This window comes from Filicampus tigris, chromosome 22 (assembly GCF_054856515.1).
Source record: "Filicampus tigris isolate MCC_2025a chromosome 22, RoL_Ftig_1.0, whole genome shotgun sequence".
NCBI lineage: Eukaryota > Metazoa > Chordata > Actinopteri > Syngnathiformes > Syngnathidae > Filicampus > Filicampus tigris.
In genome coordinates, this window is record NC_141238.1 from 5,377,501 (window position 1) to 5,402,226 (window position 24,726).

Genomic DNA, 24,726 nt, shown 5'->3' on the forward strand with positions numbered 1-24,726 from the left:
ACAATGCATATTAAAGTGCCACATTGTTTGAGAGGGAAGGAATGTGCGCGCGCGTGCGCGCGCGTGCATTTGTACCTGTAAAGGTCGATGCCAGTCTGGTTCCTCTTCCACGCGTGGCCCTGCTGCCTCAGCACCTCTTCCACGATGTCCTTGTCCCGCGGCATCCGGTACACGGGGAACACGTAGTACCAGCCCAGCACCAACACGCACACGGCGGCCCAAGCCGACAGCTTGGCCCGGTAGCACCGCATCAACATCCTCCCCGCTTTGTCCGTCTCCCACGCTGACTGTCAGACGCCTAAACAAGCGGAGCGCTGGAGCAGAGCCTCCGCCTCATGCCGCACACACGCGGGGCGGAGTGAGCGGACGGGTCGGGTCGGACCGGGTCGGGCGTTACGCCTCTTGCCTCGCCGGACCGGTTTTGATTGATGGCCCTTCCGCTCAAACGGTGAAGCGCGTCGTTCTCCTGCCAAACGCGGGCTTCGCCTGCTTCACCATCGTCACAGACGAGCCCGTCTGTCGTCTCCCTCGCCGGGTGTCCCGTCGGATCCCCGCCCGCAAAGGAGGCGCTCCTTCCCGGCGTGGCTCCCTCACTCGTCTCGCGGCCTCTCCTCGGGCCTCCGCGGGGCTACTGAATTGAACCTCCCCCAGTGTGCAGACCCCCTCTTTTTTTGCAAAGGAGGTGCGCTGTCAGATCAGGTGCACCGTCAGACCGGAAGTGGTGTGATATAATTCAAAATAAAAGATAGACAGGATGTGGTGGTGGTATAATTTGAAAATAAAACAGACACACTTTCAGACTTGTAAAACACGCGCTTACTACCGGCACTTTGTTTCTCCCTTTTTGTGAAGATCAACGTTATCATGTTTAAAACGCAACACGTTTTATACACTTACTCAGTGTTTAGGTCCCTTGGGTCCAATTTGTAGAATTTAGTGTCATCTCGTGGTGAACTAAAAGAATACAACAACCTAAAATCGAAGGGCGTGCATTTTGCAGCACACGCACTACGGTGGCTCAGAGAGACCATAATTTGCAAGCCTACCACCATTTTTTAGGCAGAGGTGCAAGCAAAACATGATCACAAAGGACTTCTAGTATTCCCTTAAGTGACAACGTAAGTGCATTAAATATATTACACATGCTGTTGTCCTGAAGTTAAGGAACTACGTTCGCTAAGTTTGTCTCCATCGACATCTCGTAGCAGAAACACGGCACACACTAAAGTGTCATTCACCTACGATTATATAAAAAAAAAAAGTAAGTTGATGTGATAGAACTTTTTTTGTGCAAATTTTTGAAATTAATAGTGGGTTTTCAAAATGACTGGACACTGAAAAATCAAAACATTCTACACACTCACTTTTTTTCCGGTGACAACTAGTTACTTCTCCTCAGACCCATCATTTTATAACATTTGGCTACTTTAAACCATATTGGCTGCTAAATAGATGATGAAAACCACTACATATAAAATCGTAATTTATTAATCCACCAACTGTGTGCTAGATAATCAGCAAGGGCTGCAGAAGCTGGATAACGATCTTGATCATTTTAATCAGGTGTGTGGCAGCAGGGTGAACTGGAAAACAGGCAGGACACCGGACCCAGAGGACCGGAATTGATGATCCATTTTATATCATTATAAAATGTTGCTACTGGTATCCAGAAAAGTGGAAACGATGTTACTAGTAAGATGATGTATACACAGTATAATGTAAGGAGCAGTAGCAATGTTTTGTTGTGAATTATCTGGTTTAACTTCCGGTTTTGCCGTTGCGAATTTAACTGACTCAGTGACAGGTTTTAAATTAGGTGCTCTGCTTCTATCTGCTGGCCGGTTTGAGCACTGACACCTCAGCACATCTTTGGAGCTTTCTGAACGAACAATTTCGATTCCATTTATTCTAAGTGCGTGTGTGTATGTTTTTTTATTCGTTATATATTTAATCAATCCATTTACAAAAACAAACAAAATCATAATGTACTCAATGATTTGACATTTGTGTTTTTTTTATGGTCTTTCAAGTCAATTTGTGGCCATTAAACAAGTGTAAAAACAATGGCACACCATGACAAGAAAGCTGTGACATCATCTGCTGTTCTTGTGTTTGCGGAGTTAGGTTGCATCAGGAATAGCGCGTTCACCTGCTGAGGATCACTGAAGAGCAATGACAGAACACTCGGGATGGACGGCCGGACAGATCATCCTTCCCGTATTTGCTGATCTCCCACTCTTTATTTTACCCTCATTTACATAAACAAGAGCCAAAAATGTGTCAACTGTGTGCGCTGTAGTAGCCGAGGTTCATCATGACTGATTCTTCCACTTTCTTCCCCCCTGCGGCGGTGGTGTCAGTGCAGGTCATATGTCAGGCCTGGGGCCGTGCCAGCACATTCTTGGTGGACCAGACGCTTTATCTCGCCGTCCGCTGGCTGATATAAAGGCGCCCATTGTCCGAAGGGGTCCATTGTCGTGGGCCGTTCGACTCCGAGAGCACTCCGCAGGCACTCCAGGCAAGGTAAGGACTCAATTTTAAAAGCAGTTTTGGGAATTATATGTGACTCATGCTCTATTTCAGGGATGTCTAAACTTGGTTTTTTTACATGAATGGAAGGAAGAGGGAACTATGTCAGCTTTTGTTTATGAAACATGCTAAAATATGCTGTCAGTCAACATACACTAGTGCGGTTAAACATAACACTGACGTCAGGCCAAAACCTCGTAAGTCACTTTTTGGTGAATTTCACATTTTTTCAAAATAGTGGGTGTTACTTTTACGCATTACTGACCAATTTAAAGTATATTATTATTATTATTATTATTATTGATAATCCCCATACGGTCCCTCATTTGTTTACCACTCTATTTTCAAGTCAAACTAATGACAGTTTCCTCATCCTTATTCATGTCTCCACCTTTCGTTGCTTTGTTGCAGATGCAGAGCAGAACGACCGCGATGAACGCCAAGTGGGATAAGGTGAGTATTCACGCGCCGCTAATCCTCCATGTCGGGAAAAGGGGACACGACGTCCTTGTTGCGAGCATACGCCAAATAACCGGCTCAAACTTATCTGCCTCCACTAGCAACCCCCTCCCCGTTGTTATCAGCATCAACGTGAGCGTTCATCCTATTAATACAACCTTTATCTTTTCACATGCCTGTCGACTGCATGTGTGGTTTGCCGATATAAGACATGCATCTCTGTTAAAAGTGTGCTGGTTAGCAACAAGGGGGAAGTAAAGTACACTAAAAAATGCTGTGCATCATTTACTCAATTTTATTTTTTTAAGTGATTGCATCAAATAAAATATGGATACAGATGATCTTATTTTGTGCAACCACTTGACAAAATAAAATGGAGTAAATTCAACCATTTTTTTTCCAACCATCATTTTTTTCAGTGTAGCTAGGGTTTGTCAAGTGGTCTATTTTGTCCAAATTTTGGAGACAAAAATGCTCCAAAATTATTGACTGTAGTTTTGTGGGGATTTTTTTTTTTTACATGCATGACTGTCAGAAGTACATTTGAAAGCTGCGAACATGACCGTTTTGTTTTGGTGGAACCATTTTTGAACCTTTCGTTTTTTTATTATAATTATTATGATTATTCTCTTTTTTTTTGCATAATTTTGTGTATTTTTGAGCTGGGGGAGGTGCAAAAATAACCTAGCGTTACAAAACCGGTCATGTTTCTTACCATGCCAACATGAACTCCCATAAACCCAGCAGAATTCAAATTTTTTTGACATGTATTTTGAGTATTTATTTTTTTAATTTATTGACTTTATTTTTGAAATTCACTTTAATTCAATGTATTTGTTTCAAGATATTTATTTAAAAGTTAAATTCTTTTTATTTTATTTTATTTTTTGTGGGGTTTTTTTACCTGTTAAAAAAATTCTGAGCAATTTCTGCAATATGTTAATATTATTTATTTACTTGTTTTTATTAAGTAATTGCATATTTAGTAATTATTCATTTAATTCATTAATAATTAATATTTCAAAAAATACAATTAATTAAAATACAATTCAAATAGAATTTAATTTATGCATCTTAATTACTTAAAAAGAACAATTTACTGTGTATTTAAAATGAAATTACATTTTAAAATTTTTAAATGAATAAAGTTTCATTATATAGTTTATCTTCTTTTAAAAAATATGTATTCATGAGTTAGTCTGGTTATTTCCTATATATAGAAGCACAATTTCTTATGTAGCATCTTGGACCATACTGGCTTTCCGAACTGTATTTAAAAAAAATACACGAACAAAATATATATTTTTTTGCAGCCGAAGTCAAAGATCACGGCTTCCCGCAAGCTCTCCTTAAAGGTGAGTCATTCGCCATACGACAGCATCGGGACATTTTGATTGACATGCCCTTCCGTCCGATCAGATGCTCCTCCTGACGAGAGCCTGCGAGGATCTGGAGAACGAGCGGCAGGAGCGTGAGGAGGAGAAAGTGCGTTACCTGGAGGAGAAGCTGCCTCCTCTGCAGCTGTCTGGGTTGTCGCTGGACGAACTGCAGGTACTCCAAGTGGCGATAAAAGACCCAAACAAGCGTTTTGAAATTGTTTGCGCCTCCTCAGGACCTGTGCAAGGAGTTGCACACCAAAATCGACGAGGTGGACGAGGAGAGATACGACTGTGAATACAAAGTCAACAAGCACAACATCGACGTGAGTTTCTCAGTATCTTTCTCCATGAAATGGATACAGGTAGATATATAGATCCTCGTGTAACATAATTCCTGTTATTTCTGGCTCATTTGCAGGAAAGCTGCATCACAAATTACTTAAAAACAATTGATCAATAATAAATATACTAAAAAATATATATTTGTCGGGACTGGGTACGTGTTTTACGATACAATGAATAAAACGGGCAGGAATCCACGAGTTGCTTCATGTTCTAATTAATTTGCTCTTAATTCGAAAAGAAAAATGTATTGGTCTTTTCCCCAACATCCAAAATGAAACGTCAATGCCACCTAGTGACAGAAAAAAATCTATGAATCGCTTTTTAACTTAAAACAACTTCATGAATTACTATAAAATTACTTTATCGATAGATAGAAATATATTTGTATTAGGTAAAAGTGTTCACTTTATTTAACAAGAGTATTAAAAACTTGATTGTATTGAACATTCAGAACAGATGTGTGATTCATTTGTGATTAATCATGAGTTAACCGATAAAAATCATGTGATTAATTACTATTAAGCATTTTATTGACAGTCCTCATTTAAGCACATGTAGACAGCCAGTATAAGAGTACTCACAGGCATATATTATTTATCCCTAAGAAATGAATGGACAGCTTAGTTGTGACGGTCAACTATGTTTCATCATCAAATTTACATGTACAATAGTAAACGTTTTCCCCCCCATACAGTAACACAAGCAGACAGCTTGTGTTACTGTATGGGGGGAAAAAGTTTTTTTGGGCAGGCTGGAACGCATAAATGGCATTTCCATTCGTTTCAATGGGGAAGGCTGATTTGAGATTGCACCACTATAAAGTGACTTTGTAGCAATTCGGACTACATTCTATGCCTGTAAGTGGTACTTTCCTGCCATGTAGATCCGTGAGCTGAAACTGAAGGTGCAAGACCTGGGGGGCAAGTTCAAAAAGCCCGCCCTGAGGAAGGTGAGGGTGTCCGCCGACGAGATGATGAGAGCCCTCCTGGGCTCCAAGCACAAAGGCTCCATGGACCTCCGCGCCAACCTCAAGTCGGTCAAAAAGGAGGACGTCAAGCAGGACAAGGTACGACACCCCCGCGCACTCCCACCATCCCTTGCGACCTCACATTGCGGATCTCCCTCTCTCCCCCCTCCCCCCAGGTGCTCACAAGCGAGGTGGGCGACTGGCGTAAGAACGTGGAGGCCATGTCAGGTATGGAAGGCCGCAAGAAGATGTTCGACACAGGCAGCGCCGCGCAGTGAAGATGATTCCAACGTTGGGTTCCTGACGCGAAAAATGTAGGGATTATTAGCCTTCACGTTTGACGGACGCTTTTTAAACTTTTCAACTTGAGACAGGATCCCTTTTGTATCGTTCACTGGCTAGTTAACGGGGGAAATAAATAATTGCTTTTCCTCATTTGAAATGGACTTCATCATGTTTCATGTGCACCCTTCCAAGAGGATGACACCCATTTACACGTCAAAGCTATTTTTTTTTTCTCTTTTCGTTAAAATATCAATTTACCTGCGTACCGGTGCGACTTCGACTTGGTGTTACCATGACAACCAGGGGCAGAGCTAAGAGGTGGCCAGTGGCAGCAATAATTATTATTTGTAAGTAGCATTGTGTGTATATATATATATATATATATATATATATATATATATATATATATATATATATATATATATATATAGATATATAGATATATTATATTATTCGTGGCAATCATTAAAATTCCGCATTCTATGCTGTGAGGCCCCAGAGGCAGATGGTGAGCACCTGGACTGTGTATTTTTAGCCACTTAACCTCTATATCACTTTGTCTTTGGAAGGCACCATACATTACACACATGTTTGCTTGTCTCCATGCTCAATGGGTTGCCTGGCTTTTGTCCATAACAGCCTTTGTCATCCCAAGCATGGCGGCCACACCAGCAATAACCTTTGGATATCTGCTTACACAATTGTATGAAGCATCCCAGAGTCTACTCATAAAAGGATGGATGAGGACGCTTGCATCCATCTTGCGGCCAAGCGCCTGTCTGCCCTCGTGTGACCCCTTGTTAAGCCGGTAATGACAGTCTGGTCTATAAATAGGCACAACCTTCACATGGAACAAATACTCCAGATGTGCAAAACAACAAATGTTGCTTTCTCAACGTCTTTCTCAAAGCCACTAGATGGTAGCAGACATCCACATGACCATATGTCTTAAATATGAACAGAAATCTTTAAAAAAAAAAAAAAAAAAGGTTGCCTCTGTCTTTAAAATGAAATATGACACAATTTTAGTGAGTGTTGTGGCCCACACAGGTAAAGACAACTGAAAAGTTAGCCTATTGCTAAAACCTCAAATTAGCATTTTTTTCTCCATTAACATCCGCAACAAGTCATCAATTCACCGCTGCAAGGGGCTGACAAGACTGGAACTGGGGTGGTGGGCATCTGGTGATTAGACCCTCGTGACTGGACGCCTAGGGCTCCGGTTTATGCATGAGATAATGTTGTGCATGCAGCGGCCAAGTGCTCTGTCAAAATGACTCTTAAGGCAGCATGCAGAATTTATTTTTTTTCCCCCGACAAATACCATGCATGGTACAAAAGTCAATTTTTGTGGCACATTTTGCACTCCAGAGTGGATTCCGATGCTATAAAAGGCCAAAGGTTACCAATCTTAAAAGCCTCCTCTTTTTTATCGTCATGGCCTGCCATTGACCAACGGGGAATCCATAAATGACAAGAAAGATTGTCGATGAGCCACCGAGCGACATGAAAGCATTAATCCGAAATCTATTGACCTTTCTTGAATGTGACCACACTAGCCTGGTAACTCGTGTTGTTGTGTATGCCTAAGCCCAGTCAGGATTTGTCTCAAACCGTTCGCGTTACAAAGCTTATAAAGGACTCCGTAATCGGACTCCGTGATTAATAGCCGCTTGCTCAAGGTCTGACCTTGCGGAGCTGATTTATTAGCGTTTTACGGCGACTTGTCAAACTTTGCTGCCGTGCAAATCAACACTACAGGATACCCATAAATTGAAACCCATTTTACCCAAATTGTATGAGGCAATAACACTTAATTAAAAAAGAATTGTTTTCATTGTTTTTAACTGGTCAACGTATCCACAATGCAAATAAAAGAGACTAAACTTTATTGATTAACACTGTATTCGGGGATTCTCAGTGTGGTCCGTGTACTAGTAGTTGTATGCTAGCTCCCTCTAGCGGTAAGCAAAAAAAAAAAATCACTGGCTAAGTGCAGCTCAGTTGTATTTAACTATTGAGTACATTTGAATTTGATGTTTGGAAATTTTCACATTTTTATTTAACTCATATGTGCAGTAAATCTTAATTTAATCATTATTATAGTAATAAAGTACTACATTCAAGCAGCGTTAATGATGTTTCAGTGACTTAAAATAAATATGCCACTGTATTTTAATGTTCCTCATAGAGAGCAAAGTATTTTTTTTTTTATTTATAAATTAAGGATTAGTCGGTTGATTTTTTTTTTTTTTTACATGCTCAAAGCTTTGTATTACACGTAAAAGAAAGATCAACAGGGATTAATACTGTGTATTATTTTTATTAAAATGCATTCAAGCAGGTCATGCAAATGCATAAATAACAAAAATGGGTCAAAATGGTGATTCCCCCGCTCTTCCCCTGCGTGCCTACGTCGTGACGTCATTGGTCACCCATGACCACTCCCCCTCACTCCACCGATGCCGACACTCCCCCCCCCCCCCCCTTCCTTGCACATCCGAGAAAGAGCGAGACGACACAAACCCAGCGTCAGTCTCCCGGATCTGCCTCCTCCTCCGTCGACGCAGCCGAAAAGAGAGCGCCGGCGCCGCGGCTGCACCTCCCCCGCCGCCAGTGATGGAGAGCCTGCTGGATAACCCCATGAAAGCCGTGCTGTACCTCAAGGAGCTCACCACCATCGTGCAGAACCAGCAGAGCCTCATCCAGACGCAGCGGCAGCGCATCGACGAGCTGGAGCGCAAGGTGGAGGACCTGATCGGCGAGAACCGACAGCTCCGGGACCCCCATCAGTACGTGCAGCATCAGCACCGCCACCACCACCCGGCGCCCCAACCTCAGCCGCAGCCGCCGGCCTCCCAGGCGCACGCCCACCCGAATCAGCACCACAACAAGCCTGCGAGCGGCCAGCATCAGCATCACCATCAGCAGCAGCGGTCCTCCTCCCCTCCTCCTCCGGCTCCTCCCGCCGCGACCCCCGCGCCGGCGCCGCACCACCACCACCACCCGCAGCATCTGCAGCTGGTGCCCGCCACCTCGCCACAGTGCCCGCAAGCCGGACAGGCCAGCCCGGAGACCGCCGAGGAGGGCAAGAGGAGCCCCTGCTGCAAGTCGCTGGTCCCGCAGACCCCCACCACCACGCTGTGCCGCTCAGTGGGACTGGCCAGGAAGGCTGAGTGAGTACAATGCAAAAAAAAAAAAAAAAAAATCTGTGCATCTCTTTAACACTGCAAGCGGGACATCGTGATATAAAGATCCAACCTGGATGGTGGCATTAGTCACACAGCTGTTCCCCGGCTTAATCAATGAATCTTTAATGGGTATCGATTTTTAACGCCATGGCTGGAATTTTTTTTATCTATTGCGGCTAGCTGAATGAAATCTAAGCGCCTTCCACACATTTAGCAGTTTTGTACTCATAATTCACCACTATTATCACGAACATCCTCATATGGTCAATTTAATATTTTATATCGGTCATTCCCCACATCGTCTGTTACTTTTGCGCATTATTCACCAATTTAAAGTGTTGAAAATAGCTTGAGAACAAATCTATTAACTGTCACGGACACATGAACTGCTGGAAGTGTCGTAAAACTCCGGATCTTAGCTCACTCTGCGGGCGCCGTGCAGCATTATGGCACCTATAGATTGAAAGTCTGGATATGTGTTGAGAATAACGAGTGAAAAAAGTTTTGAGCGAGCCCGTTTTGGTAAAAATGAATCGCTGTAATGCTTCGGTGTTAGAAGCTAAATTGCGTACTGCATCACTCATGGCTCTAAGACCTTTGGACATGAATTTGGGGAAGACGATATAACCACACAGTGAAGTATTAAAAACTTTTTTTTGTGGGGTCGGCTTGAGAACAGATTTTAATGTGGCCTGTTAAATTTACCTTTTTTTTAGAGTGTTAAAATAAAAAAATAAAAAAAAAACATTTGTACATTTTTGGAAAAATGACATCAATTTTGGCATGGATGAACACATGTATGGCGTCAAATCCATGTCAGAGCTTGTTTGCCCGCCGCCGTGCGCTGAAGGTCACCGGCTCGGCCGCTGAGCTCCATCTGCTCCCCTCAGCTGCATTGTTTGGTAATCCTGATTGATTCACGAAGACGTGATTCCGCAAACGTATACTGTCATGAAACAGGAGGGAAATGAAGGGAAGGCTTTTAAACTGAGATGAGGATGAGAGTTGACAAGCGAGGTAATCGTGGTTAAACTTTGGATGACATCACAGAGGCGAATACCAATGGGAGACCGGATGACGTTTGACGGGGTCAAGCGGGATGTAAACAAGAAGGTTACCCCGGCAACCGCAGCCGGGATGACTTTGAGGGGATGCATTTGGGAGAAGATCACTCGGATATGTCACGGGGATCCAACCAGGGTGGGTGGATTGGATTTTTTGACAGACGCCTCAGCCTGACATCAATCCTCGGGACGGTGCGGGATTTTTTTTTTTCCCTTGCTCATTTGCTTGATTTAAAAAAAAAAAAAAAAGGAGAGGGTGGGTAATCTATTTGCGAGGTGGTAAATGAAAAATAAAATTCTCACTCACGTCACACACCTTCCTCATCTCGCACTTTGATCAAGGCAACTCGCGAGGGAATACAGCGGCATGTTGAATCCGTTACAGCCTCCTGAAAAATCCACCATTTTTTTTTGGGTGACGTGTTAACAATTAAAAGAGTACTTAATATGATTGTACTTCATAAGCAAACATGGTTATATCATAAGCGATGTGAATAGAACGTAAAAGATCAAACAAACAGTTATCCGGGGTGCCAATGTGGCCACCGGGGGGCAGCATAATTCAATCATGTAGACGCAAAAAAAAAGATGAGTTTCACAACTAAAGTGACTCAGTAAGCTACAGTAAAATAGTTTATATTATCTGCTTACATTCGTGTTTAAATATCAGTTGCTTTTTGTTAGCCTCTCTCTGCCGATTCCCATTATGTGCTAGCATTAAGCTAGCGGGCTTGTTTTATGTTTAGTTTAACAGTAAACTTAAATTGGGGGTGGCATTAAACAATTTGATGACTCTTTTTCAGCCTGTCTTTAGGGGAAAAGGAACTGTGAGGAATCGTAACATTGAAACTGTCAAAAAGAGGCAGTCGAGGTGGCGTATATGTCGTCAAGTGTGTGTTCTGACAACCCTCCCTAATGCACCTGCGCCACCTGCCAGCTGGCATGTCGTTACGACCCCCCCCCCCCCCGCCCCCCGTCCTCCGTTTCCTTGCTAGCATGTCATCTCGCAGGCGTCTACCCCTCGCCGGTACCCGCAAAGACCAAAGTGGAAAAGTGTGTGGCATTAGAGTAGATGTCATATGGTACCAAGGAGTATTATGGGACTAAAATGAAAACAAACAAAACAAAAAAACACACTATGAAATCAAATTCATTTTGTTATCTGATTATATTATCTCCAGGAACGTGTATTTTGGTGTAAAATACACAAATCTTATAAGCTCGAAGTTAAGCTTCTGAAACAGAATAGTCGCAATTACTTGGTTTATTCAATCAACCACAAACTTCCAATCACCAATCAGTCCTCCTCCAATAATGACATAAAACGTAAATGCGCTAAATGTATTGGTCCGGTTTGTTTGTTTGTGAACTGGACGCCTTTATGCCTCAAAGGAATGAAGGCAACTTGCGTGTAAAAAATCAATAGCTTTCTGCTTTTTTCCCGTACAACACGAGCGCTGGTGGGGGGGACCGAGATAGATTGCCAGCTGATAGATGGGAAGAGGTCGGGGATGCGTGCGGAGTGCTCCAATCTATACTCGCCATCTCCGCCTTCTCAGCACTAATACTCCAAAAGTCAAACGTTCATTTCTGCAAAAGCTCTTCTTTTATCTGGGCGTGCCCTCCCGTCGGACGGATATGGGAATCACGCCCGCCTGCTGGTCATGACGGGGTGACTCGGCACCGCTGGAATGTAAATGGCACATTTATCACATTTGCTTTTAAATTGCTTCATCCCGGCGGGACGTGAGCAAGTTGAGCAAAGGCATCGGCGGTGCGGCTCTGAAACGTCCCGTCGTACGCCGTGACTCACAGTGGTCACCGGATCCGTCAAAGCGGGCCTTCTCCGGGAACAATACTTGAATTGGATAGGACAAACATCCCCCCCGCCCCCCTCCCACATCTGGCATGGAGATTTCACTCTCTGGAAGCTTAGCGCTGGAAATCCCTCAGACAATTCCGTTGTTTTGCATCAAATTAACTGAGGAAAACATGCAATCTCAATTCCTCAAACTGACATGTTGAAGTCGGGCGGCGGAGACAACTGCTGGCAACCCGTCCTCAACCTCGAAAAAAGAAATGCATCGAAATGCTCCGGAAGAAATTTCTCATATTCAGAGCGGTATGCAATTTGCGGAGTTCATCTACCTGACGATGGGAATTCAAAGAAATAACTGCATAGCACTTTTTTGGCCTCCTTTTTTATCTGCATTGGCACAGTAGCTGAAGGTTATCTGTTGATTGGCTGGCTTGCGAATATGCACACATTGTTTGTGCTCTATAGCGGAGCAATTGGCCTGAGGAAACGTCAGGTATGGTTAACTCCACCAAGGAGCGCTACGCTCCCTGTCGTCTACCTCGGGCCTCCAAGCGTGACGGAGGTAAGTGAAACAGGCATGGCATGTCCAATCAACTTCCGAGGCATCAGCGTTTTTTTTTGTTTTTGTTTTTTTAATTGGATTTTACCTGACTGTGGAACAAAGTGAGGACGCAACTAATTCGCTTGCCGGACTGATCATTTACTCTCCTTATGACCTTTTGCCTGGGCTACAGAACATAGGCTGCGCTTGCCATCCTTTAAAATCAACACGGATAAATAATCCCCAAGTGGGGGAGGATTGCATTCCCCAAACTTCACAGCAATAAATCAGTGCCAGTCCGAGGACGGCAAATGAACTCCAAGAAGTAGTCCGGTCCATTCCCCGAGCTCCCCACTCTCAGGCTTTCTTTAAATGTCAGTTCTGCTTCTCTTCGCTCTTAAAAAAGGCTTTCAAGTTTTTATTTTCCTGTGAGAGGGGAGTTGGGAGTTGAGGAGAGTAAAAAATTTGGATTGAGGATGCTTTTTTGATGTTGAGGGTGATGACATATTTGGCTGTGATTTTTTTTTTTACTTGATGGAAAATAAGAAATGATTAAGATGTTGGAGTTTTTTTTGTGTATTTTGTATCAAAATTGTTTCAACTTCTATTAGACCTTCTTTCAATGGATGAATAATGCATTTATTGAATGGTAATAGCCTAAATATTTACTATCACAAAGCACTAATAAATCTTGTAATTAGCATAATTGACCATTTTTGTGATTTCATTTAACAGTCTGAAATACATTTTCGCCTTTTACACCCATGTAATTGAATTTGCAGAGTACGTAGGCTAATCGACACAAGTGGGGTAGCATAGCAGTGTCAAATAGTTGTAAATTGTTTGAAAACTTTTATTTTTTTGTTATTTTTCTACCGTGATTGTAAAAATGTTAAATAAGCATGTTTGAATAGTGTGTTGATTGATTGGCAATGCCTGCCTTTCAACCTGGAAGTAGGAAATGCGCCCCTGTAAAACAAACGAGTGACATCAAGCATTTTGGGGTATATTTTCTTAGTGTAACAATTATAAAGTCTGTAACATACGTTCTTATTCGTCGTTGTGATTTAATATAATTGTGTGAAAGTCCCCCCCCCCACACACACATTTTACACAGGTTTTATTGAAGAATTCGTCTCAACTTTACCAAGTAGGCTAGCTGCTAATAGATGCTAACTAATGGTAATGCTAATTAAACTGTTTTTATGTGACTCCTTTTATTTTTAGTTGAATAAAGCAATAAAGTACAAAAAGGGTCAATTGAAACTGAGCTTTGTTATCTTTGTACAATGTATTTCCTGTTTTAGAGCTAAAATGTCATCAGTCTAGTATGTCTGTGCTGACCTTGAACTCTTTGCTTTTTCTTTTTTTTTTTTTTTTTAGGACAAAAGACACATTTTTCTTGCTCTTCTGAGCTTGCTTTTGCTCTTTGTCCATCAGGCTCAGTCTCTTGAGAGCGATGCGCTGACGCAAACCTTTCAAGCAGTCTTTTTAAAGACGTCTCTATTTATGTGTTTGTGTTGGCTTTTAGGACGGACTGAGAGATGTCTTTGGAAGGTTGGCGCAATCGCCCGACACACACACCTCCCCCAGCGTCATGTATTTCCCTTTCTGTCCAAAATTGAAAGTGAATACTTTTTGGCATGTCCTCATCGATTAGGCGGCGCTTTTTAGCCATATTGCCATTAGTGAAATTGACGTCTGATAAATGAAGCAAGCTGAAATGACGTGTGATAACCGTGCTAATTGCCTTTCAGCGGACGGGCTGACACAAACATGGCACAAATGTTATTCTCCTCCTGCTTCGTCTGTTCTGTGTGTGTTGTGTGTCACCGTTTAGGGGCGTCATGAGCGGAGAAAATGGTGGCTATTGACACAGCAACGAGCCGCACGCAAACACATTAGTTACGGGAGGTTAAAGCGACACAGTGGGAGCGCGGTGTGCAGATTAGACCACCCCCACGCAACCCCCCCCCCCCCTCCTCTGCAAACACGACTCCATTTAGAGATTTCGATGCCCAGGCGGTATTAGCCAGTTTCGGCTGGCAGGGGGCGACGAGGTGGGCCGGGAAGCGGGGTCGCGCAAGTTCAGTTTAATCTTGGGTATGCTGCATTGATCAAGGGCGTGTGTCGGGACAAATGTGTCCTCGCATCGATAAAGACGTAAAGGAAATGTAAATTAAGTAGCATTCCTAGCAGGCAGACAAGTATAGCTAGGGCTGAAACGATGAATCTAATAACTTGAATTGAAAAAAAATCTTATATTAGGCTAAATCTTTGCCTCGAAACTTTGGCCTTAGACGCTTCGGAATAATCACTTTTTCTGACACCCATGTCACTCACCAGACCAGGCAGCACCTTTTAAAGCCATACACGCTTCATACTAATAGCTACACCTCACACATTTTGTTGCTTCATAATGCAAAATCAATTTGTATTATTACTATATACTAATTTCTAACACCAAATACAACTAAAGTAAAGTGACCAAGTCATTTTTTTTTTCACGTTTTGGGAAAACAAGAAGTGTCCAGTGGCAGGAGGATCGGTTTTTTTTCTTTAGTGTGGTGTAAATATAAATGGAGACCAGCTAGATATAGAAATTGTGAGACCGCTAAGATGAATTAGAAGGAGAGTGCTTAAAGGTAACCCAGAGTTCATTCTATTTCCGTCCCCTTTTGAGACAATTTGCCCTCAGGTGGCCAAATGAACGGCCGCTATTGTTTTTCTTTTCTTTTCTTATTTTCGCTCATTACCTCAAATGAAACAGAATGCGACACGTTCTTATACACATAACCACATGTCAGTCGTCTATTTAGAGATGAACTTGAAGATTTAATATGCAAAAATAGCACAATAATTCCCGAACCGAAGAATATCTAGACTGAAACTGTCTGTAAGGTGAAGGATGTTGCTGCTGTTCCACCACTGACAGCCATTTTTATTTATCTTCTTTTGAGAAGACAAAACGTCCCAGTAGCTGATTCCTTTCTTTTTTCTTTTTCGTCTCTGTGAAAAGTCTTTGTCTCCATGGCGACGCCATCCCGTCTGCCTGGTTTGAATCCTTGTTTTTGCTTTTCCTTTATTTACCCAGCAACCAAACGGTGCTCCACCAGTTCTGCTGCCCGGCCCCGGAGGCCCCCGAGGGGGAGACGTCGTCCGCCTGTGTCCCCAGGTAAGACGGTTGTGTGGCGCCTGTACCACGCTAGGAAAAAAAACGAACCTTAGCTGTACTCGCAGCTAGTTACCATGCTTGGAAAACGACGCAAGTACCCCGGTAGTCTGTTGAAGTGGTTTGTAAACGTTTGAGTAATTCTAATTCCAGCAATTTAGCATTCTCAAGCCAAGACTTAATCATAATTCGTTACTTTCAGCTGCCCAGATGGCGTTCCAGCGAGCGTGCTAATCAAAAAATTAGGCAGTCTCATATTGATGCACGATCCATTCCAGAGTATCATTTGGTTTTCAATTTTATTAGTCCTTCTGTTTTTTGTTTTTTTTCCCAAGTGAGTGATTCATCTGTCCAAAGAACATCGATAGCAATTAAGCCTTCTGCACCAAAATGCTTTGTTTTTGCTCTTTTTATCTGCCTTGTCAGAGCTAGCAGATAGTCTAATGGTGACGAATCACGTTGTGCACCTGCCTGCTATTGATTAACTCAAAACCCGAGTGCGTGATGAAACAAAATAAACCACTTATGAAGATCGAACTTGCAAACCACCTCAAAGCAGCACTTTCCCGGGGCCGACGAGTCCTTTTTTTTTTGTTGTTTTCTGATCACATCTTATTTTTTTTATCCCCCTTTCTTCCAAATGCTGTTTTATCGTTGATTTCCGCCTTGTTGTCCGTGATTTCACGCGGCATCACATTCCCCCCCTCCCACACACACGCACAAAGCGCCGCACCTCATCTCGTCCATTACCGTCCATGCTCACACCATGCGGGCCTTTGTCTGTCCACTGTGGTCACATTGAGTGTCCGATTTTTTTTTTTTTCCAACCACCAAAATTGTATTTGTGCAACAGGGGGAGTGACCATTGATGTGTGTGCTGTATGTATGTTTGTAGGGTCTTTCATGCTGGAAAAGGGGTGAGCACATGTAATGCATCTGTGTTCATGTGGAGGCACAGAAAAAAAAAGTGTTGCATGTTTTTTTCGCTTGGCAGTGGTTAGAATGTAGCTCCTTGTCTTATGTGTATGCGTGTGACCTGCAAGCCATCAGGCATACTTTACATACCAGGAAGACACAGCAGACAACTTTGTGGACAAACATTTCAAACGCCCTTCTTTGTTTTCAGCCCTCACAGATATATCACATGCTCACATATGGATCGTGAAACTTTAAGAAATGTTGTGGCTGCGACAGAATAAAGAACAAAAACATGTCATAACAAATCAACAATTTTTATTTTATTTTTTGGAGGCTGGGGAAAAAAAACATTATCCACAGGTTACCTGATAAGCAAAATGCCACTGATTAGCTGTAGTAACACTTGCCGTCTTATTACCATTGGACTCATCTACAGTCAGAGACAATGCGGTGAGAGGTGTGTGCGGCTCCCAATAGTGCTATCAATATACACATCCAGAAGTGTTTTTGTTTTCAAAGCGTGTAACTATTTCATCTTAGTGGTTTATTTACATACATACACATTATTTCTTTTTTTTTTTTTTTTAAAGAAAATGGGGATTAATAGTTTAAAAACTGAGATTACGCACCCAAAAAAAATTACCCAACAAAAATTGTGTTCCCTTGCCTAAAACCTGAATAATCCAATTCCAAAAAAAAAAAAAGAAAAATCTCTGACTCCCACATCACTCACCAGGCCATACCCCACCTCTTAAAACCACACACACACTAAAAATCAGAGATGTTCTAATTTGGAACGTGAGGATGACAACCCCAAAGTTGCTTTGCCTTCAGCCAATCAGGAGTGGGGATGAGGTCATCGTCCTCAGGGGCTCGTCCAGTCAGCTGTTTAAAAATGGCCTCAGGGACCCTTCGTGGGCCTGAAATTGGTACTGAAATCCTCAGCATTGAGTTACTTTTAATTTAGTCATCTTATGAGCATCCTGAGGTTTACTTGACCAACCTACACAATGCACAGTCGGCATAATAAAGGTGTTCATCACATCTGAGGGTTTCTCTTCCCTCTCCATTCCGCAGCTTATCTCCGCCTCATGAAGTGAGCCCAAAAAAGAGGATGGGGGGTGGGGGGTGGGTTTTATTACAGAAGAGATTTCATAAAAGCGCAACATTTTGATGACTTTGCTGCAGCATCTCCTGCCTGCGTGCGTGCGTGCGCTGCATCCTCCCACCTCCGAATCAGCAGTTTGAACCTTTTTGCTGCCTCAGTTTTCTGCTACGTCGCTAAACTAAAAACCTGAAATTATTTTACCCTAGCCAAACAAAACATCTAGAACTTGAAATGTGACATGGGATGACCACCATAGCCAACCAAGGTCAAAGCAGCATTTTTTGTTCATTCTTTTTCTTTTTCAATTTTTTTGTACGTCCGAGAAAATATTACTCTTGAGCAAGAATCTGTAGATTTTTTTTTTTCAACAGTATTTGACTGCTGCCAGTGAGCTCAAAGCTGACAGCACAGTTATCAGTAAATCATGATCTAATTTTCATACCTCGTGACGCAAATAGACGTCATTTCCGCTTGCTACGCTCTACCGTCAATAAGACACATTATATTCATGTCACTCACCACAGGACAAAAGCAGTCTGTTTCTTCCTCCCTCCAAAAGTGTGCTTTTAAGCTGCGTCCGTGAGCTTCGCCATGATTGTTGACCTTGTGTATTTCTGGCGAGTTGCTCGCCAGACGTACGGACTTATACGCACGTATAATGTCATTTTTGCTGTACGGACTGAAAACAACGTGAAAACGGCGTGGGGAAATTAACGTATTCCTGCATCCTGGATTTCAAAAACATGAATAAGAGCATATTATTCTTTTTTTTTCACGCCTTTACATGGCCTTTAAATAACTGAAGACTGCTCGTATTCATCTTTTAGAAAGATTATCGACTGCGTGTTACGGTAGTCATTATCAAGGACGAACTCCTGTTGATTTTGACCGATATCCATTTTCCTCACTCATGCTAAGCAGATCCATTCAATTCTCCCCCAGCACTGTTGAATAGTACACACTATCATGTGTTGGCTCCATGGTAATAGCGTCGCAAAAATGCTTTAATAAAGCCAATTGCAGCTCAGGGGCAATTTCTTGTGCGGCCCAGTCTGGAGAATAAACACATCAGTCCTGTTTACTGTCTGCACGCCGAAATCGCATAGACAACAGTTAAGGCCGGAGCCAATGTCATTACATGCCGTTTTATTCGTCTCTCAGGGGCACTCAGAACAATTGTGCAGGCCCGTCGATACCTTAGCGACGCTGCTGCGGTGCAAAGTCTCGAGTGGGAAGGTGAGTGTTTGTGTATGCAAGGGAGAAGAAAGCAACCACAAAAAAAGCTTTTGTTTGTCTAAATTGCCTGCAGAGCCACAATTACCACGCTCTGAGGTTACTAATTAGGTGAAGGCCCAACTTTGAGTCCCTTTGTGTCCCGAAACAGCCGAGAATCTTGGAGGTCTCACCTGCCGATCATCGCTCAACACTTTGTGCGTGGCACGCATTTGGTCGGCCCGAGCTGTGAACCCCGAATCTGTCTTCTTCTACCTTTTAGCTTTGTAATTCACAATGACCTTTATAGCCCCAAAGTAGGTTGATCTTCTGAAACTACAACTGGGCCTGATGTCAGCACTGTAGATCAGGGGGAAAAAAAAGCGCTGACAAGGCGTTCCTCGGCCATAATGAGTCGGGAAGCAGTGCGAGGAGGTGTGCAGTTTAGATTACAGAAATTAAGAGAAATAAGACTGCAGTGATTAATTGAGTAATTTGATTCCAAAAGATCGAAGAAAAATCCCTGCCACGAATCTTCGCAGGAATTTTTTTTTTTTTCAGCAGTAGTAGAAATAAGTTGTCGCGATGGCCGTCAGCCAAGGAAGAAAGAGTCCATAAGACGAAGACAAATTGCGATGTGTACCACAACAAAAAGTCTATGATCCCTGATACAAGGGAACGTATTGATTTTAGCTAATTTCATGTAGCCTACCATCGCTAGTTGGAACGTATTGTGGTCAAGGATGACTGCCGGTGCACTTTCCATTCTTTTGTTGAGGAAACAAACAATTAATTAGCACATTCATACTCGCACTGAATCACTCAGCATGTTAACAGCCGCTAATTCTACACTCCCATTCACTGACACCCATGTCACTCACCAGCCCAGGCCCCGCCTTCTAAAGCCATGCACACACATATTCTACGGTAAAATGTGACAAAAAGGAACAGCTTTGCATTGTGATGCGCAATTCCATCTGTTTCCTCGTTATTCCCAAAATAGAAAAGTGCCCGTGTCACTCTAACATAAGGTGATTAAAAAAAAAAAGTAGCCAGCATCCTTTTTTTGGACCGAGTCATGCTTTTGACACCGAGTGCCTAACCGTCGAGCAGTTTCTCTGTGCTGAGTCATGCTTGCAGCGTCACTCTGTCACTCCAGGTGTCGCCTCGGCTTTGGCTCAGCCTGTCATCATGAATTATCTTTTAAAAATGCCAGCGAAGAAGAGCCGCAGTGGGGGGGGGCTTGCCGGATGGGGGGAATATAAAAAAAATGAAAACGAATATTAATAGGACTATCACAGTTGGGGGGCGACTGCTGCTTGTTTGTTGGAGCCGTCCCCATGCAGCCATTGTTGAAGCACGCGTTAGCCAGGAGCTTAAATTCGCAAGACGGGAATACCGAGCTCCAAGACTGGGATGACGGCGTACGCAGGTGCGCAAACAAAACAAAGCGTGAGCTTCCCGGTGTTGAATAAATCTTATTCCTTCCAGCTGATGCACGTACACAGCTGCGTTTTATGTGTTTTATTCAACAAAAGGGAGGAATATGTACACGGCTGAGGAACTTCCTCAATCTTTTACCGGCTGCTATAGATTAAATATAAAAACACTGATTCACTCTTTTTTTTACGCCTACTTTGCTAAAGAGTGTTATTTACGAGGGCCACCCGAGCGAGTTATTGATCAGCATCTCCATAACGGAGCCATCATTTTATGATTAATCGCATGAGACGAGCACTGCTGATTTTGGCTCTTTGGGTTACCGTTCAGAATGATGACGGATGGCGTTCACTTTTAGGGAACACGGCGTGCCGCTTTTTAAAAACGAGAGGTCAACATCAGGTTAGGTGAATCATGGATGGAATAAATGCTGTGAAGGGAAAAATCTTAACCGTTTATTTGACACGAGGCTCTTTGGGAATATTCAGAGATAAAATTGCATAAAAACATGGTGGCTTATTTCTTAGAAGTACCTGTCTGACCATTTCTCCTTAGGTAGAGGTCATTTATATTTGCCTTATGCAACTGTGGCTCCCTCAACCACAGACACCTTGTCTACTTTTAACCCGTAATTCATGAATATTACTAAATATGTAGCATTACATATTATTATTATTGTTGTTATCAAAACCTGATATGCCAGAGAAAAACACAAGGGCAAAATTGCATTTCTGATTAAAAAACATTTGTAAAAATGTGTTGACCAGCGTAATCAACATTTTGCATATCGTTGCTGTCCTGTGAAAAACACTTATCTCCAATTTTGGAAACTTTTCATTTTCACATTTATGCGACGTCTGTAACGCGGAAACACCATTCATGTAAAAATAAGAAAATGGAAAAAAAAAAAATGGAGATAAGTGTTTTTCACATGACAGCGACAATATGTTTTGATGGATGTTACGGACCAAAACCTGAGATCATAATGAATTCATCGATTAATCGACAAAATAATCCACAGATGAATCAATTGTTGAAAAATCATAAATCGTGGCAGAGTAACATGCACGTTCCGTCCCTTTTGAACATGCTTATATGGAATGTTTTCCTGTCCCTGTTTTCCCCCGTAAATGTGTGAACAGATGCGACGCGATAGCGAGAAGGCCACCGCGCGGTAAACATGACGATTATTCGGCAATTATGCACAAACACGGGGGTGTTTGCCATGAAAGCCTCTATTTAAATTCCGCCGTTCCTCCGCTTCTTGCCGGTTCAAATCGAGGTGAGGCAGGGCAAGTAATGAATTCAGCCTATACGTTACCGTCTCTGAGCGTATGAGCAAAGAGATGCTTATTAATGCAGAAGCTTCCACTCTGCATGATTCATTCTCTGTGAGGGGCAGGAGATACTGTACATACGAGGGGGATGGGAGAAGACATTTAGTCAAAGTGACAAGAGGCGGCTTCGAAAAGAAACCGAATTCACGTCTTGGATTAAGGGCAGAGCGGTTGTGTTGCAAGTCAGGCACACGGAGGCCAGTGTGCTCGTCCATCTTCGCCGCCGAGGGCTCGTCTCCGTCCTCGTCTCCGTCCTCGTCGGCCCACTCTGACACCCGGTGGCGCTAAATCTTCCTACCTAGCGGCGGGCCGTTAAGGATGGACGACGGGCGGCTCGACGGCGCCCGTGAAGAGAATACGGGACCGAGTAAAGCTTCACTTTGTGCTGACTCTCCAGCTGAGGCGCATAAATATGCACACATGCCGCGCATCCGCTTTCAATTTGCATGCTCAATGATTCATTAGCCCCTTTCACACTGGCCCATCTGAGCGGCCTAAATAAAAAAATATATACTTTATTTATCCCATGAGGAAAATTAGGTTGTCACAGCAGCAGTGTTCACAACATATACACTTATATAGGAGCAACCAATCAAGTAAATTTAAGGAGATTTGAATCCGATTCTAAGCGGGGAGGTGTTGCCATTCATTCTGAGGTAAGCTGTAAACCTGTCCTGTTTTGCTATAATATTATTTTCTTGTTTTCATCTGTCTGGAACTGGGGTTCATTGTACATCACATAATAAGACCTATAAAAAAAAATCTTAGGTCTGACCATTTCTTTTTCACATAACAAGCCACTTAGGAAATGGTAGAGCTTCATTTGAAAAGACTGCAAGTAGACATACTGTAGCAGGCTGCCTTTTTAAAATAAATCTTCAGACGGTATACCGTGTCTATTTTTTGCTCACCTGCAGCAGAGTGAAGAAGGGACTTTATTTCACTATCCATTATTCATCCCACGTACGTCTATTTTAGAAGTATCCCGCTAAAGCCCATTACAGATACTTTTCTCCGCAAGCTAAAGCTCCGCCATATGTGATGACACCGAGAGCGGGAAAGATATGTTATTGCCAAGACGGGCACATTTCGACTCATCTCAACGAGGTGCCATCCAAAAGTTCAGCGTCGGGCGACGAGCGTGTTGTCGCCAGGTAGCCATCTTGTGTCGCGATGTGCCAGCAGGCCGGCAGCACTTAGAGCAATCCGTGGGAGTTGTGTTCTGGCACCTCCACTGTGTCAAAATAGCGACATTTCAGCGTGAATTTCCCTTTTTAGGGGGAATTTGGGAGCCAAATCCAGCAAGTAGGTCAGGCAGGAAGCTTTGAAAAAAAGACTATTGAATTGGTGCACACAATATAGCACTTCATACGTACAGCAAAGTGTGAAAAGAACCATATTGTTTCGGATCAATACACTTCAGTGCAATGTGGGGTGTTAGATTTTACTTTCCCAGATTTTTACAAGACTTATATAGTCGGCTGGGGCTATTTCCTTATTTGGGTGCAGGTCCAAATTATCCACTGCTGTGTGGAAAATTGAATGTAATGAAGTCAATGACGTCCTTTTTCCATCAACACAATGCAATCATTTTATCCCTTCAATCAATTTGAATTTACTACTTTCTGATAATGGACCCTGAACTAAATGTTCCACTTTCAATCCACTTCATACACACACAGACAAAAAAGGAAAGCACACACTTGTATGAGCTGAGCATGAGCGTCCTGATTTGTAATTCTCTGTGTGTGTGTGTGTGCGTGTGTGTCACAACTGGCTGTCAGTTTCACATTTCTTTTTCCTGAAGATGTTGCTGCTGTATTTCTTTTCCATCCAACTTTTTGTGCACCAACCCTGTGGGTTTCTTTCAGCTGTGTCCTCTCCTCCACGTTGTCTTTGTCTGTCAAGCGCATAGACGACAAGCGAGGCACAGTCAAAATAGTTTAAAAAGACGGGGTCCACGCGTCTTGCGTCCCAGGAGAGAGAGAGAGAGAGAGAGAGAGAGAGAGAGAAGAGGTCATGGCGGATGCGGCAAGCCACCTCACTCTGCGTTTTCTCCTCCTTTCTGCAGCGATGACCTTTCTCCAGACCCGTCAGTGGGGGAGGAAGGGGAGGGAGGAGAAGGGGAGCTGCAGAGTGAGGCCCCGTCCCAACCGCAGCCCCAACAAGAGACGCCGCCACAGCCCGATCACGAGCCCCCCCTGGTGCAACCGCAGCCCCCACCTGAAACCGAACCAGAATCTGTATCCCAGGCAGAAGCCGAGCCCGAACCTCAATTTGATGCCCCGGGCGAGGAGCAAGCGCAGGAATCCATCGGGCGAGAAGGGACGGATGAGGAGGAAGCAAAGGGAAAGCAGGATGTCGAGGATGCCCAGGAAGAGGCCGAAGTAGACGAAGTAGAAGAAGAAGAAACACAGGAGGAGAAGGAGGAGGAAGAGGAGGACGGGGAAGGAGCCAAAGGGAGCAGCACGGCGAGGAGAGCCAGCCTTCACCACACGGCGTCGCCCCTGAGGGTGCAACGCAACGGGGCCGGCTCGCACTCGGCCACCTCCGACTATGAGCTCTCGCTTGACCTCAAAAACAAGCAGGTAGGGGTGTGTTTGGGATGGGGCTATAACCTGGTGCGTGTGTGGAACCTTGAGGTTTTTCTGTTGTTCTCTATTGGCGCCAGTGGACTGGCCAAACTGTATCTGCTTCACCATCATCATTATCACCACCATGGATCCCCATCATGCTTTTGTCTTTTTTACCGGATATCTCTTCAAGAAGTTTGCAAATGATTCAATCCTCTCTCTGCTGCTTAGTGATTCTCAGTGGAGTTTCCGCAGAGAATAAAAGCACATGATTGTCCCCCATCTTGTACTGTACTGATGCGTGTCTATAAAAGTATAAATACATGTGCAAACATGCCATCCCCCGCCCCATGCAATCTCGTCTTTCCGTCCACGCTGAAAACCCAT

General features: G+C 43.4%; 3 protein-coding genes across 7 annotated transcripts in view; 2 read left to right on the forward strand and 1 right to left on the reverse strand.

The window, feature by feature from the left end:
• st8sia1 (ST8 alpha-N-acetyl-neuraminide alpha-2,8-sialyltransferase 1) overlaps positions 1-1,510 on the reverse strand; it is a 9,855-nt gene extending 8,345 nt beyond the window's left edge. Inside the window, exons 1-2 of one of the 2 annotated variants that reach the window (XM_086022352.1) lie at positions 1,365-1,510; positions 76-687 (exon numbers count right to left, since the gene is read on the reverse strand). In XM_086022352.1, the coding sequence (XP_085878478.1) occupies positions 76-257 (182 nt within the window). In that variant the 5' untranslated portion in view covers positions 258-687; positions 1,365-1,510. Of the gene's footprint in view, positions 1-75; positions 688-897; positions 963-1,364 lie in introns of those variants that run through there. The other variant, XM_086022353.1, reaches the window with a different exon arrangement.
• LOC147126626 (troponin I, slow skeletal muscle-like) lies at positions 850-6,121 on the forward strand. 3 transcript variants are annotated; one of them, XM_086022354.1, is made up of 9 exons: positions 850-1,118; positions 2,125-2,217; positions 2,366-2,523; positions 2,941-2,982; positions 4,302-4,343; positions 4,408-4,539; positions 4,601-4,690; positions 5,596-5,778; positions 5,856-6,121. In XM_086022354.1, the coding sequence occupies exons 2-9, from the start codon at positions 2,190-2,192 to the stop codon at positions 5,955-5,957; spliced, it is 777 nt and encodes a 258-aa protein (XP_085878480.1). In that variant the 5' UTR covers positions 850-1,118; positions 2,125-2,189; the 3' UTR covers positions 5,958-6,121. The 3 variants fall into 3 exon arrangements, with proteins under 3 accessions (XP_085878480.1, XP_085878481.1, XP_085878482.1); XM_086022355.1 differs by lacking the exon at positions 850-1,118 and adding an exon at positions 1,561-1,692; XM_086022356.1 differs by lacking the exon at positions 850-1,118 and adding an exon at positions 1,805-1,912.
• Positions 6,122-8,479: 2,358 nt separating this feature from the next.
• The window catches only part of iqsec3a (IQ motif and Sec7 domain ArfGEF 3a), a 41,688-nt gene continuing 25,441 nt past the window's right edge, over positions 8,480-24,726 (forward strand). For both annotated transcript variants that reach the window (XM_086022932.1, XM_086022934.1), the window contains exons 1-3: positions 8,480-9,140; positions 15,674-15,754; positions 23,838-24,354. In XM_086022932.1, the coding sequence (XP_085879058.1) occupies positions 8,584-9,140; positions 15,674-15,754; positions 23,838-24,354 (1,155 nt within the window). In that variant the 5' untranslated portion in view covers positions 8,480-8,583. The remainder of the gene's footprint in view (positions 9,141-15,673; positions 15,755-23,837; positions 24,355-24,726) is intronic.

Bases quoted from the DNA above. Each gene is read 5' to 3' on its own strand.
- LOC147126626 (XM_086022354.1), top strand. From the start codon at position 2,190: ATGGACGGCCGGACAGATCATCCTTCCC. The intron at 2,218-2,365 runs GTATTTGCTGAT...GTGTCAGTGCAG, and splicing joins CCGGACAGATCATCCTTCCC to GTCATATGTCAGGCCTGGGG. The intron at 5,779-5,855 runs GTACGACACCCC...CCCTCCCCCCAG, and splicing joins AGGACGTCAAGCAGGACAAG to GTGCTCACAAGCGAGGTGGG.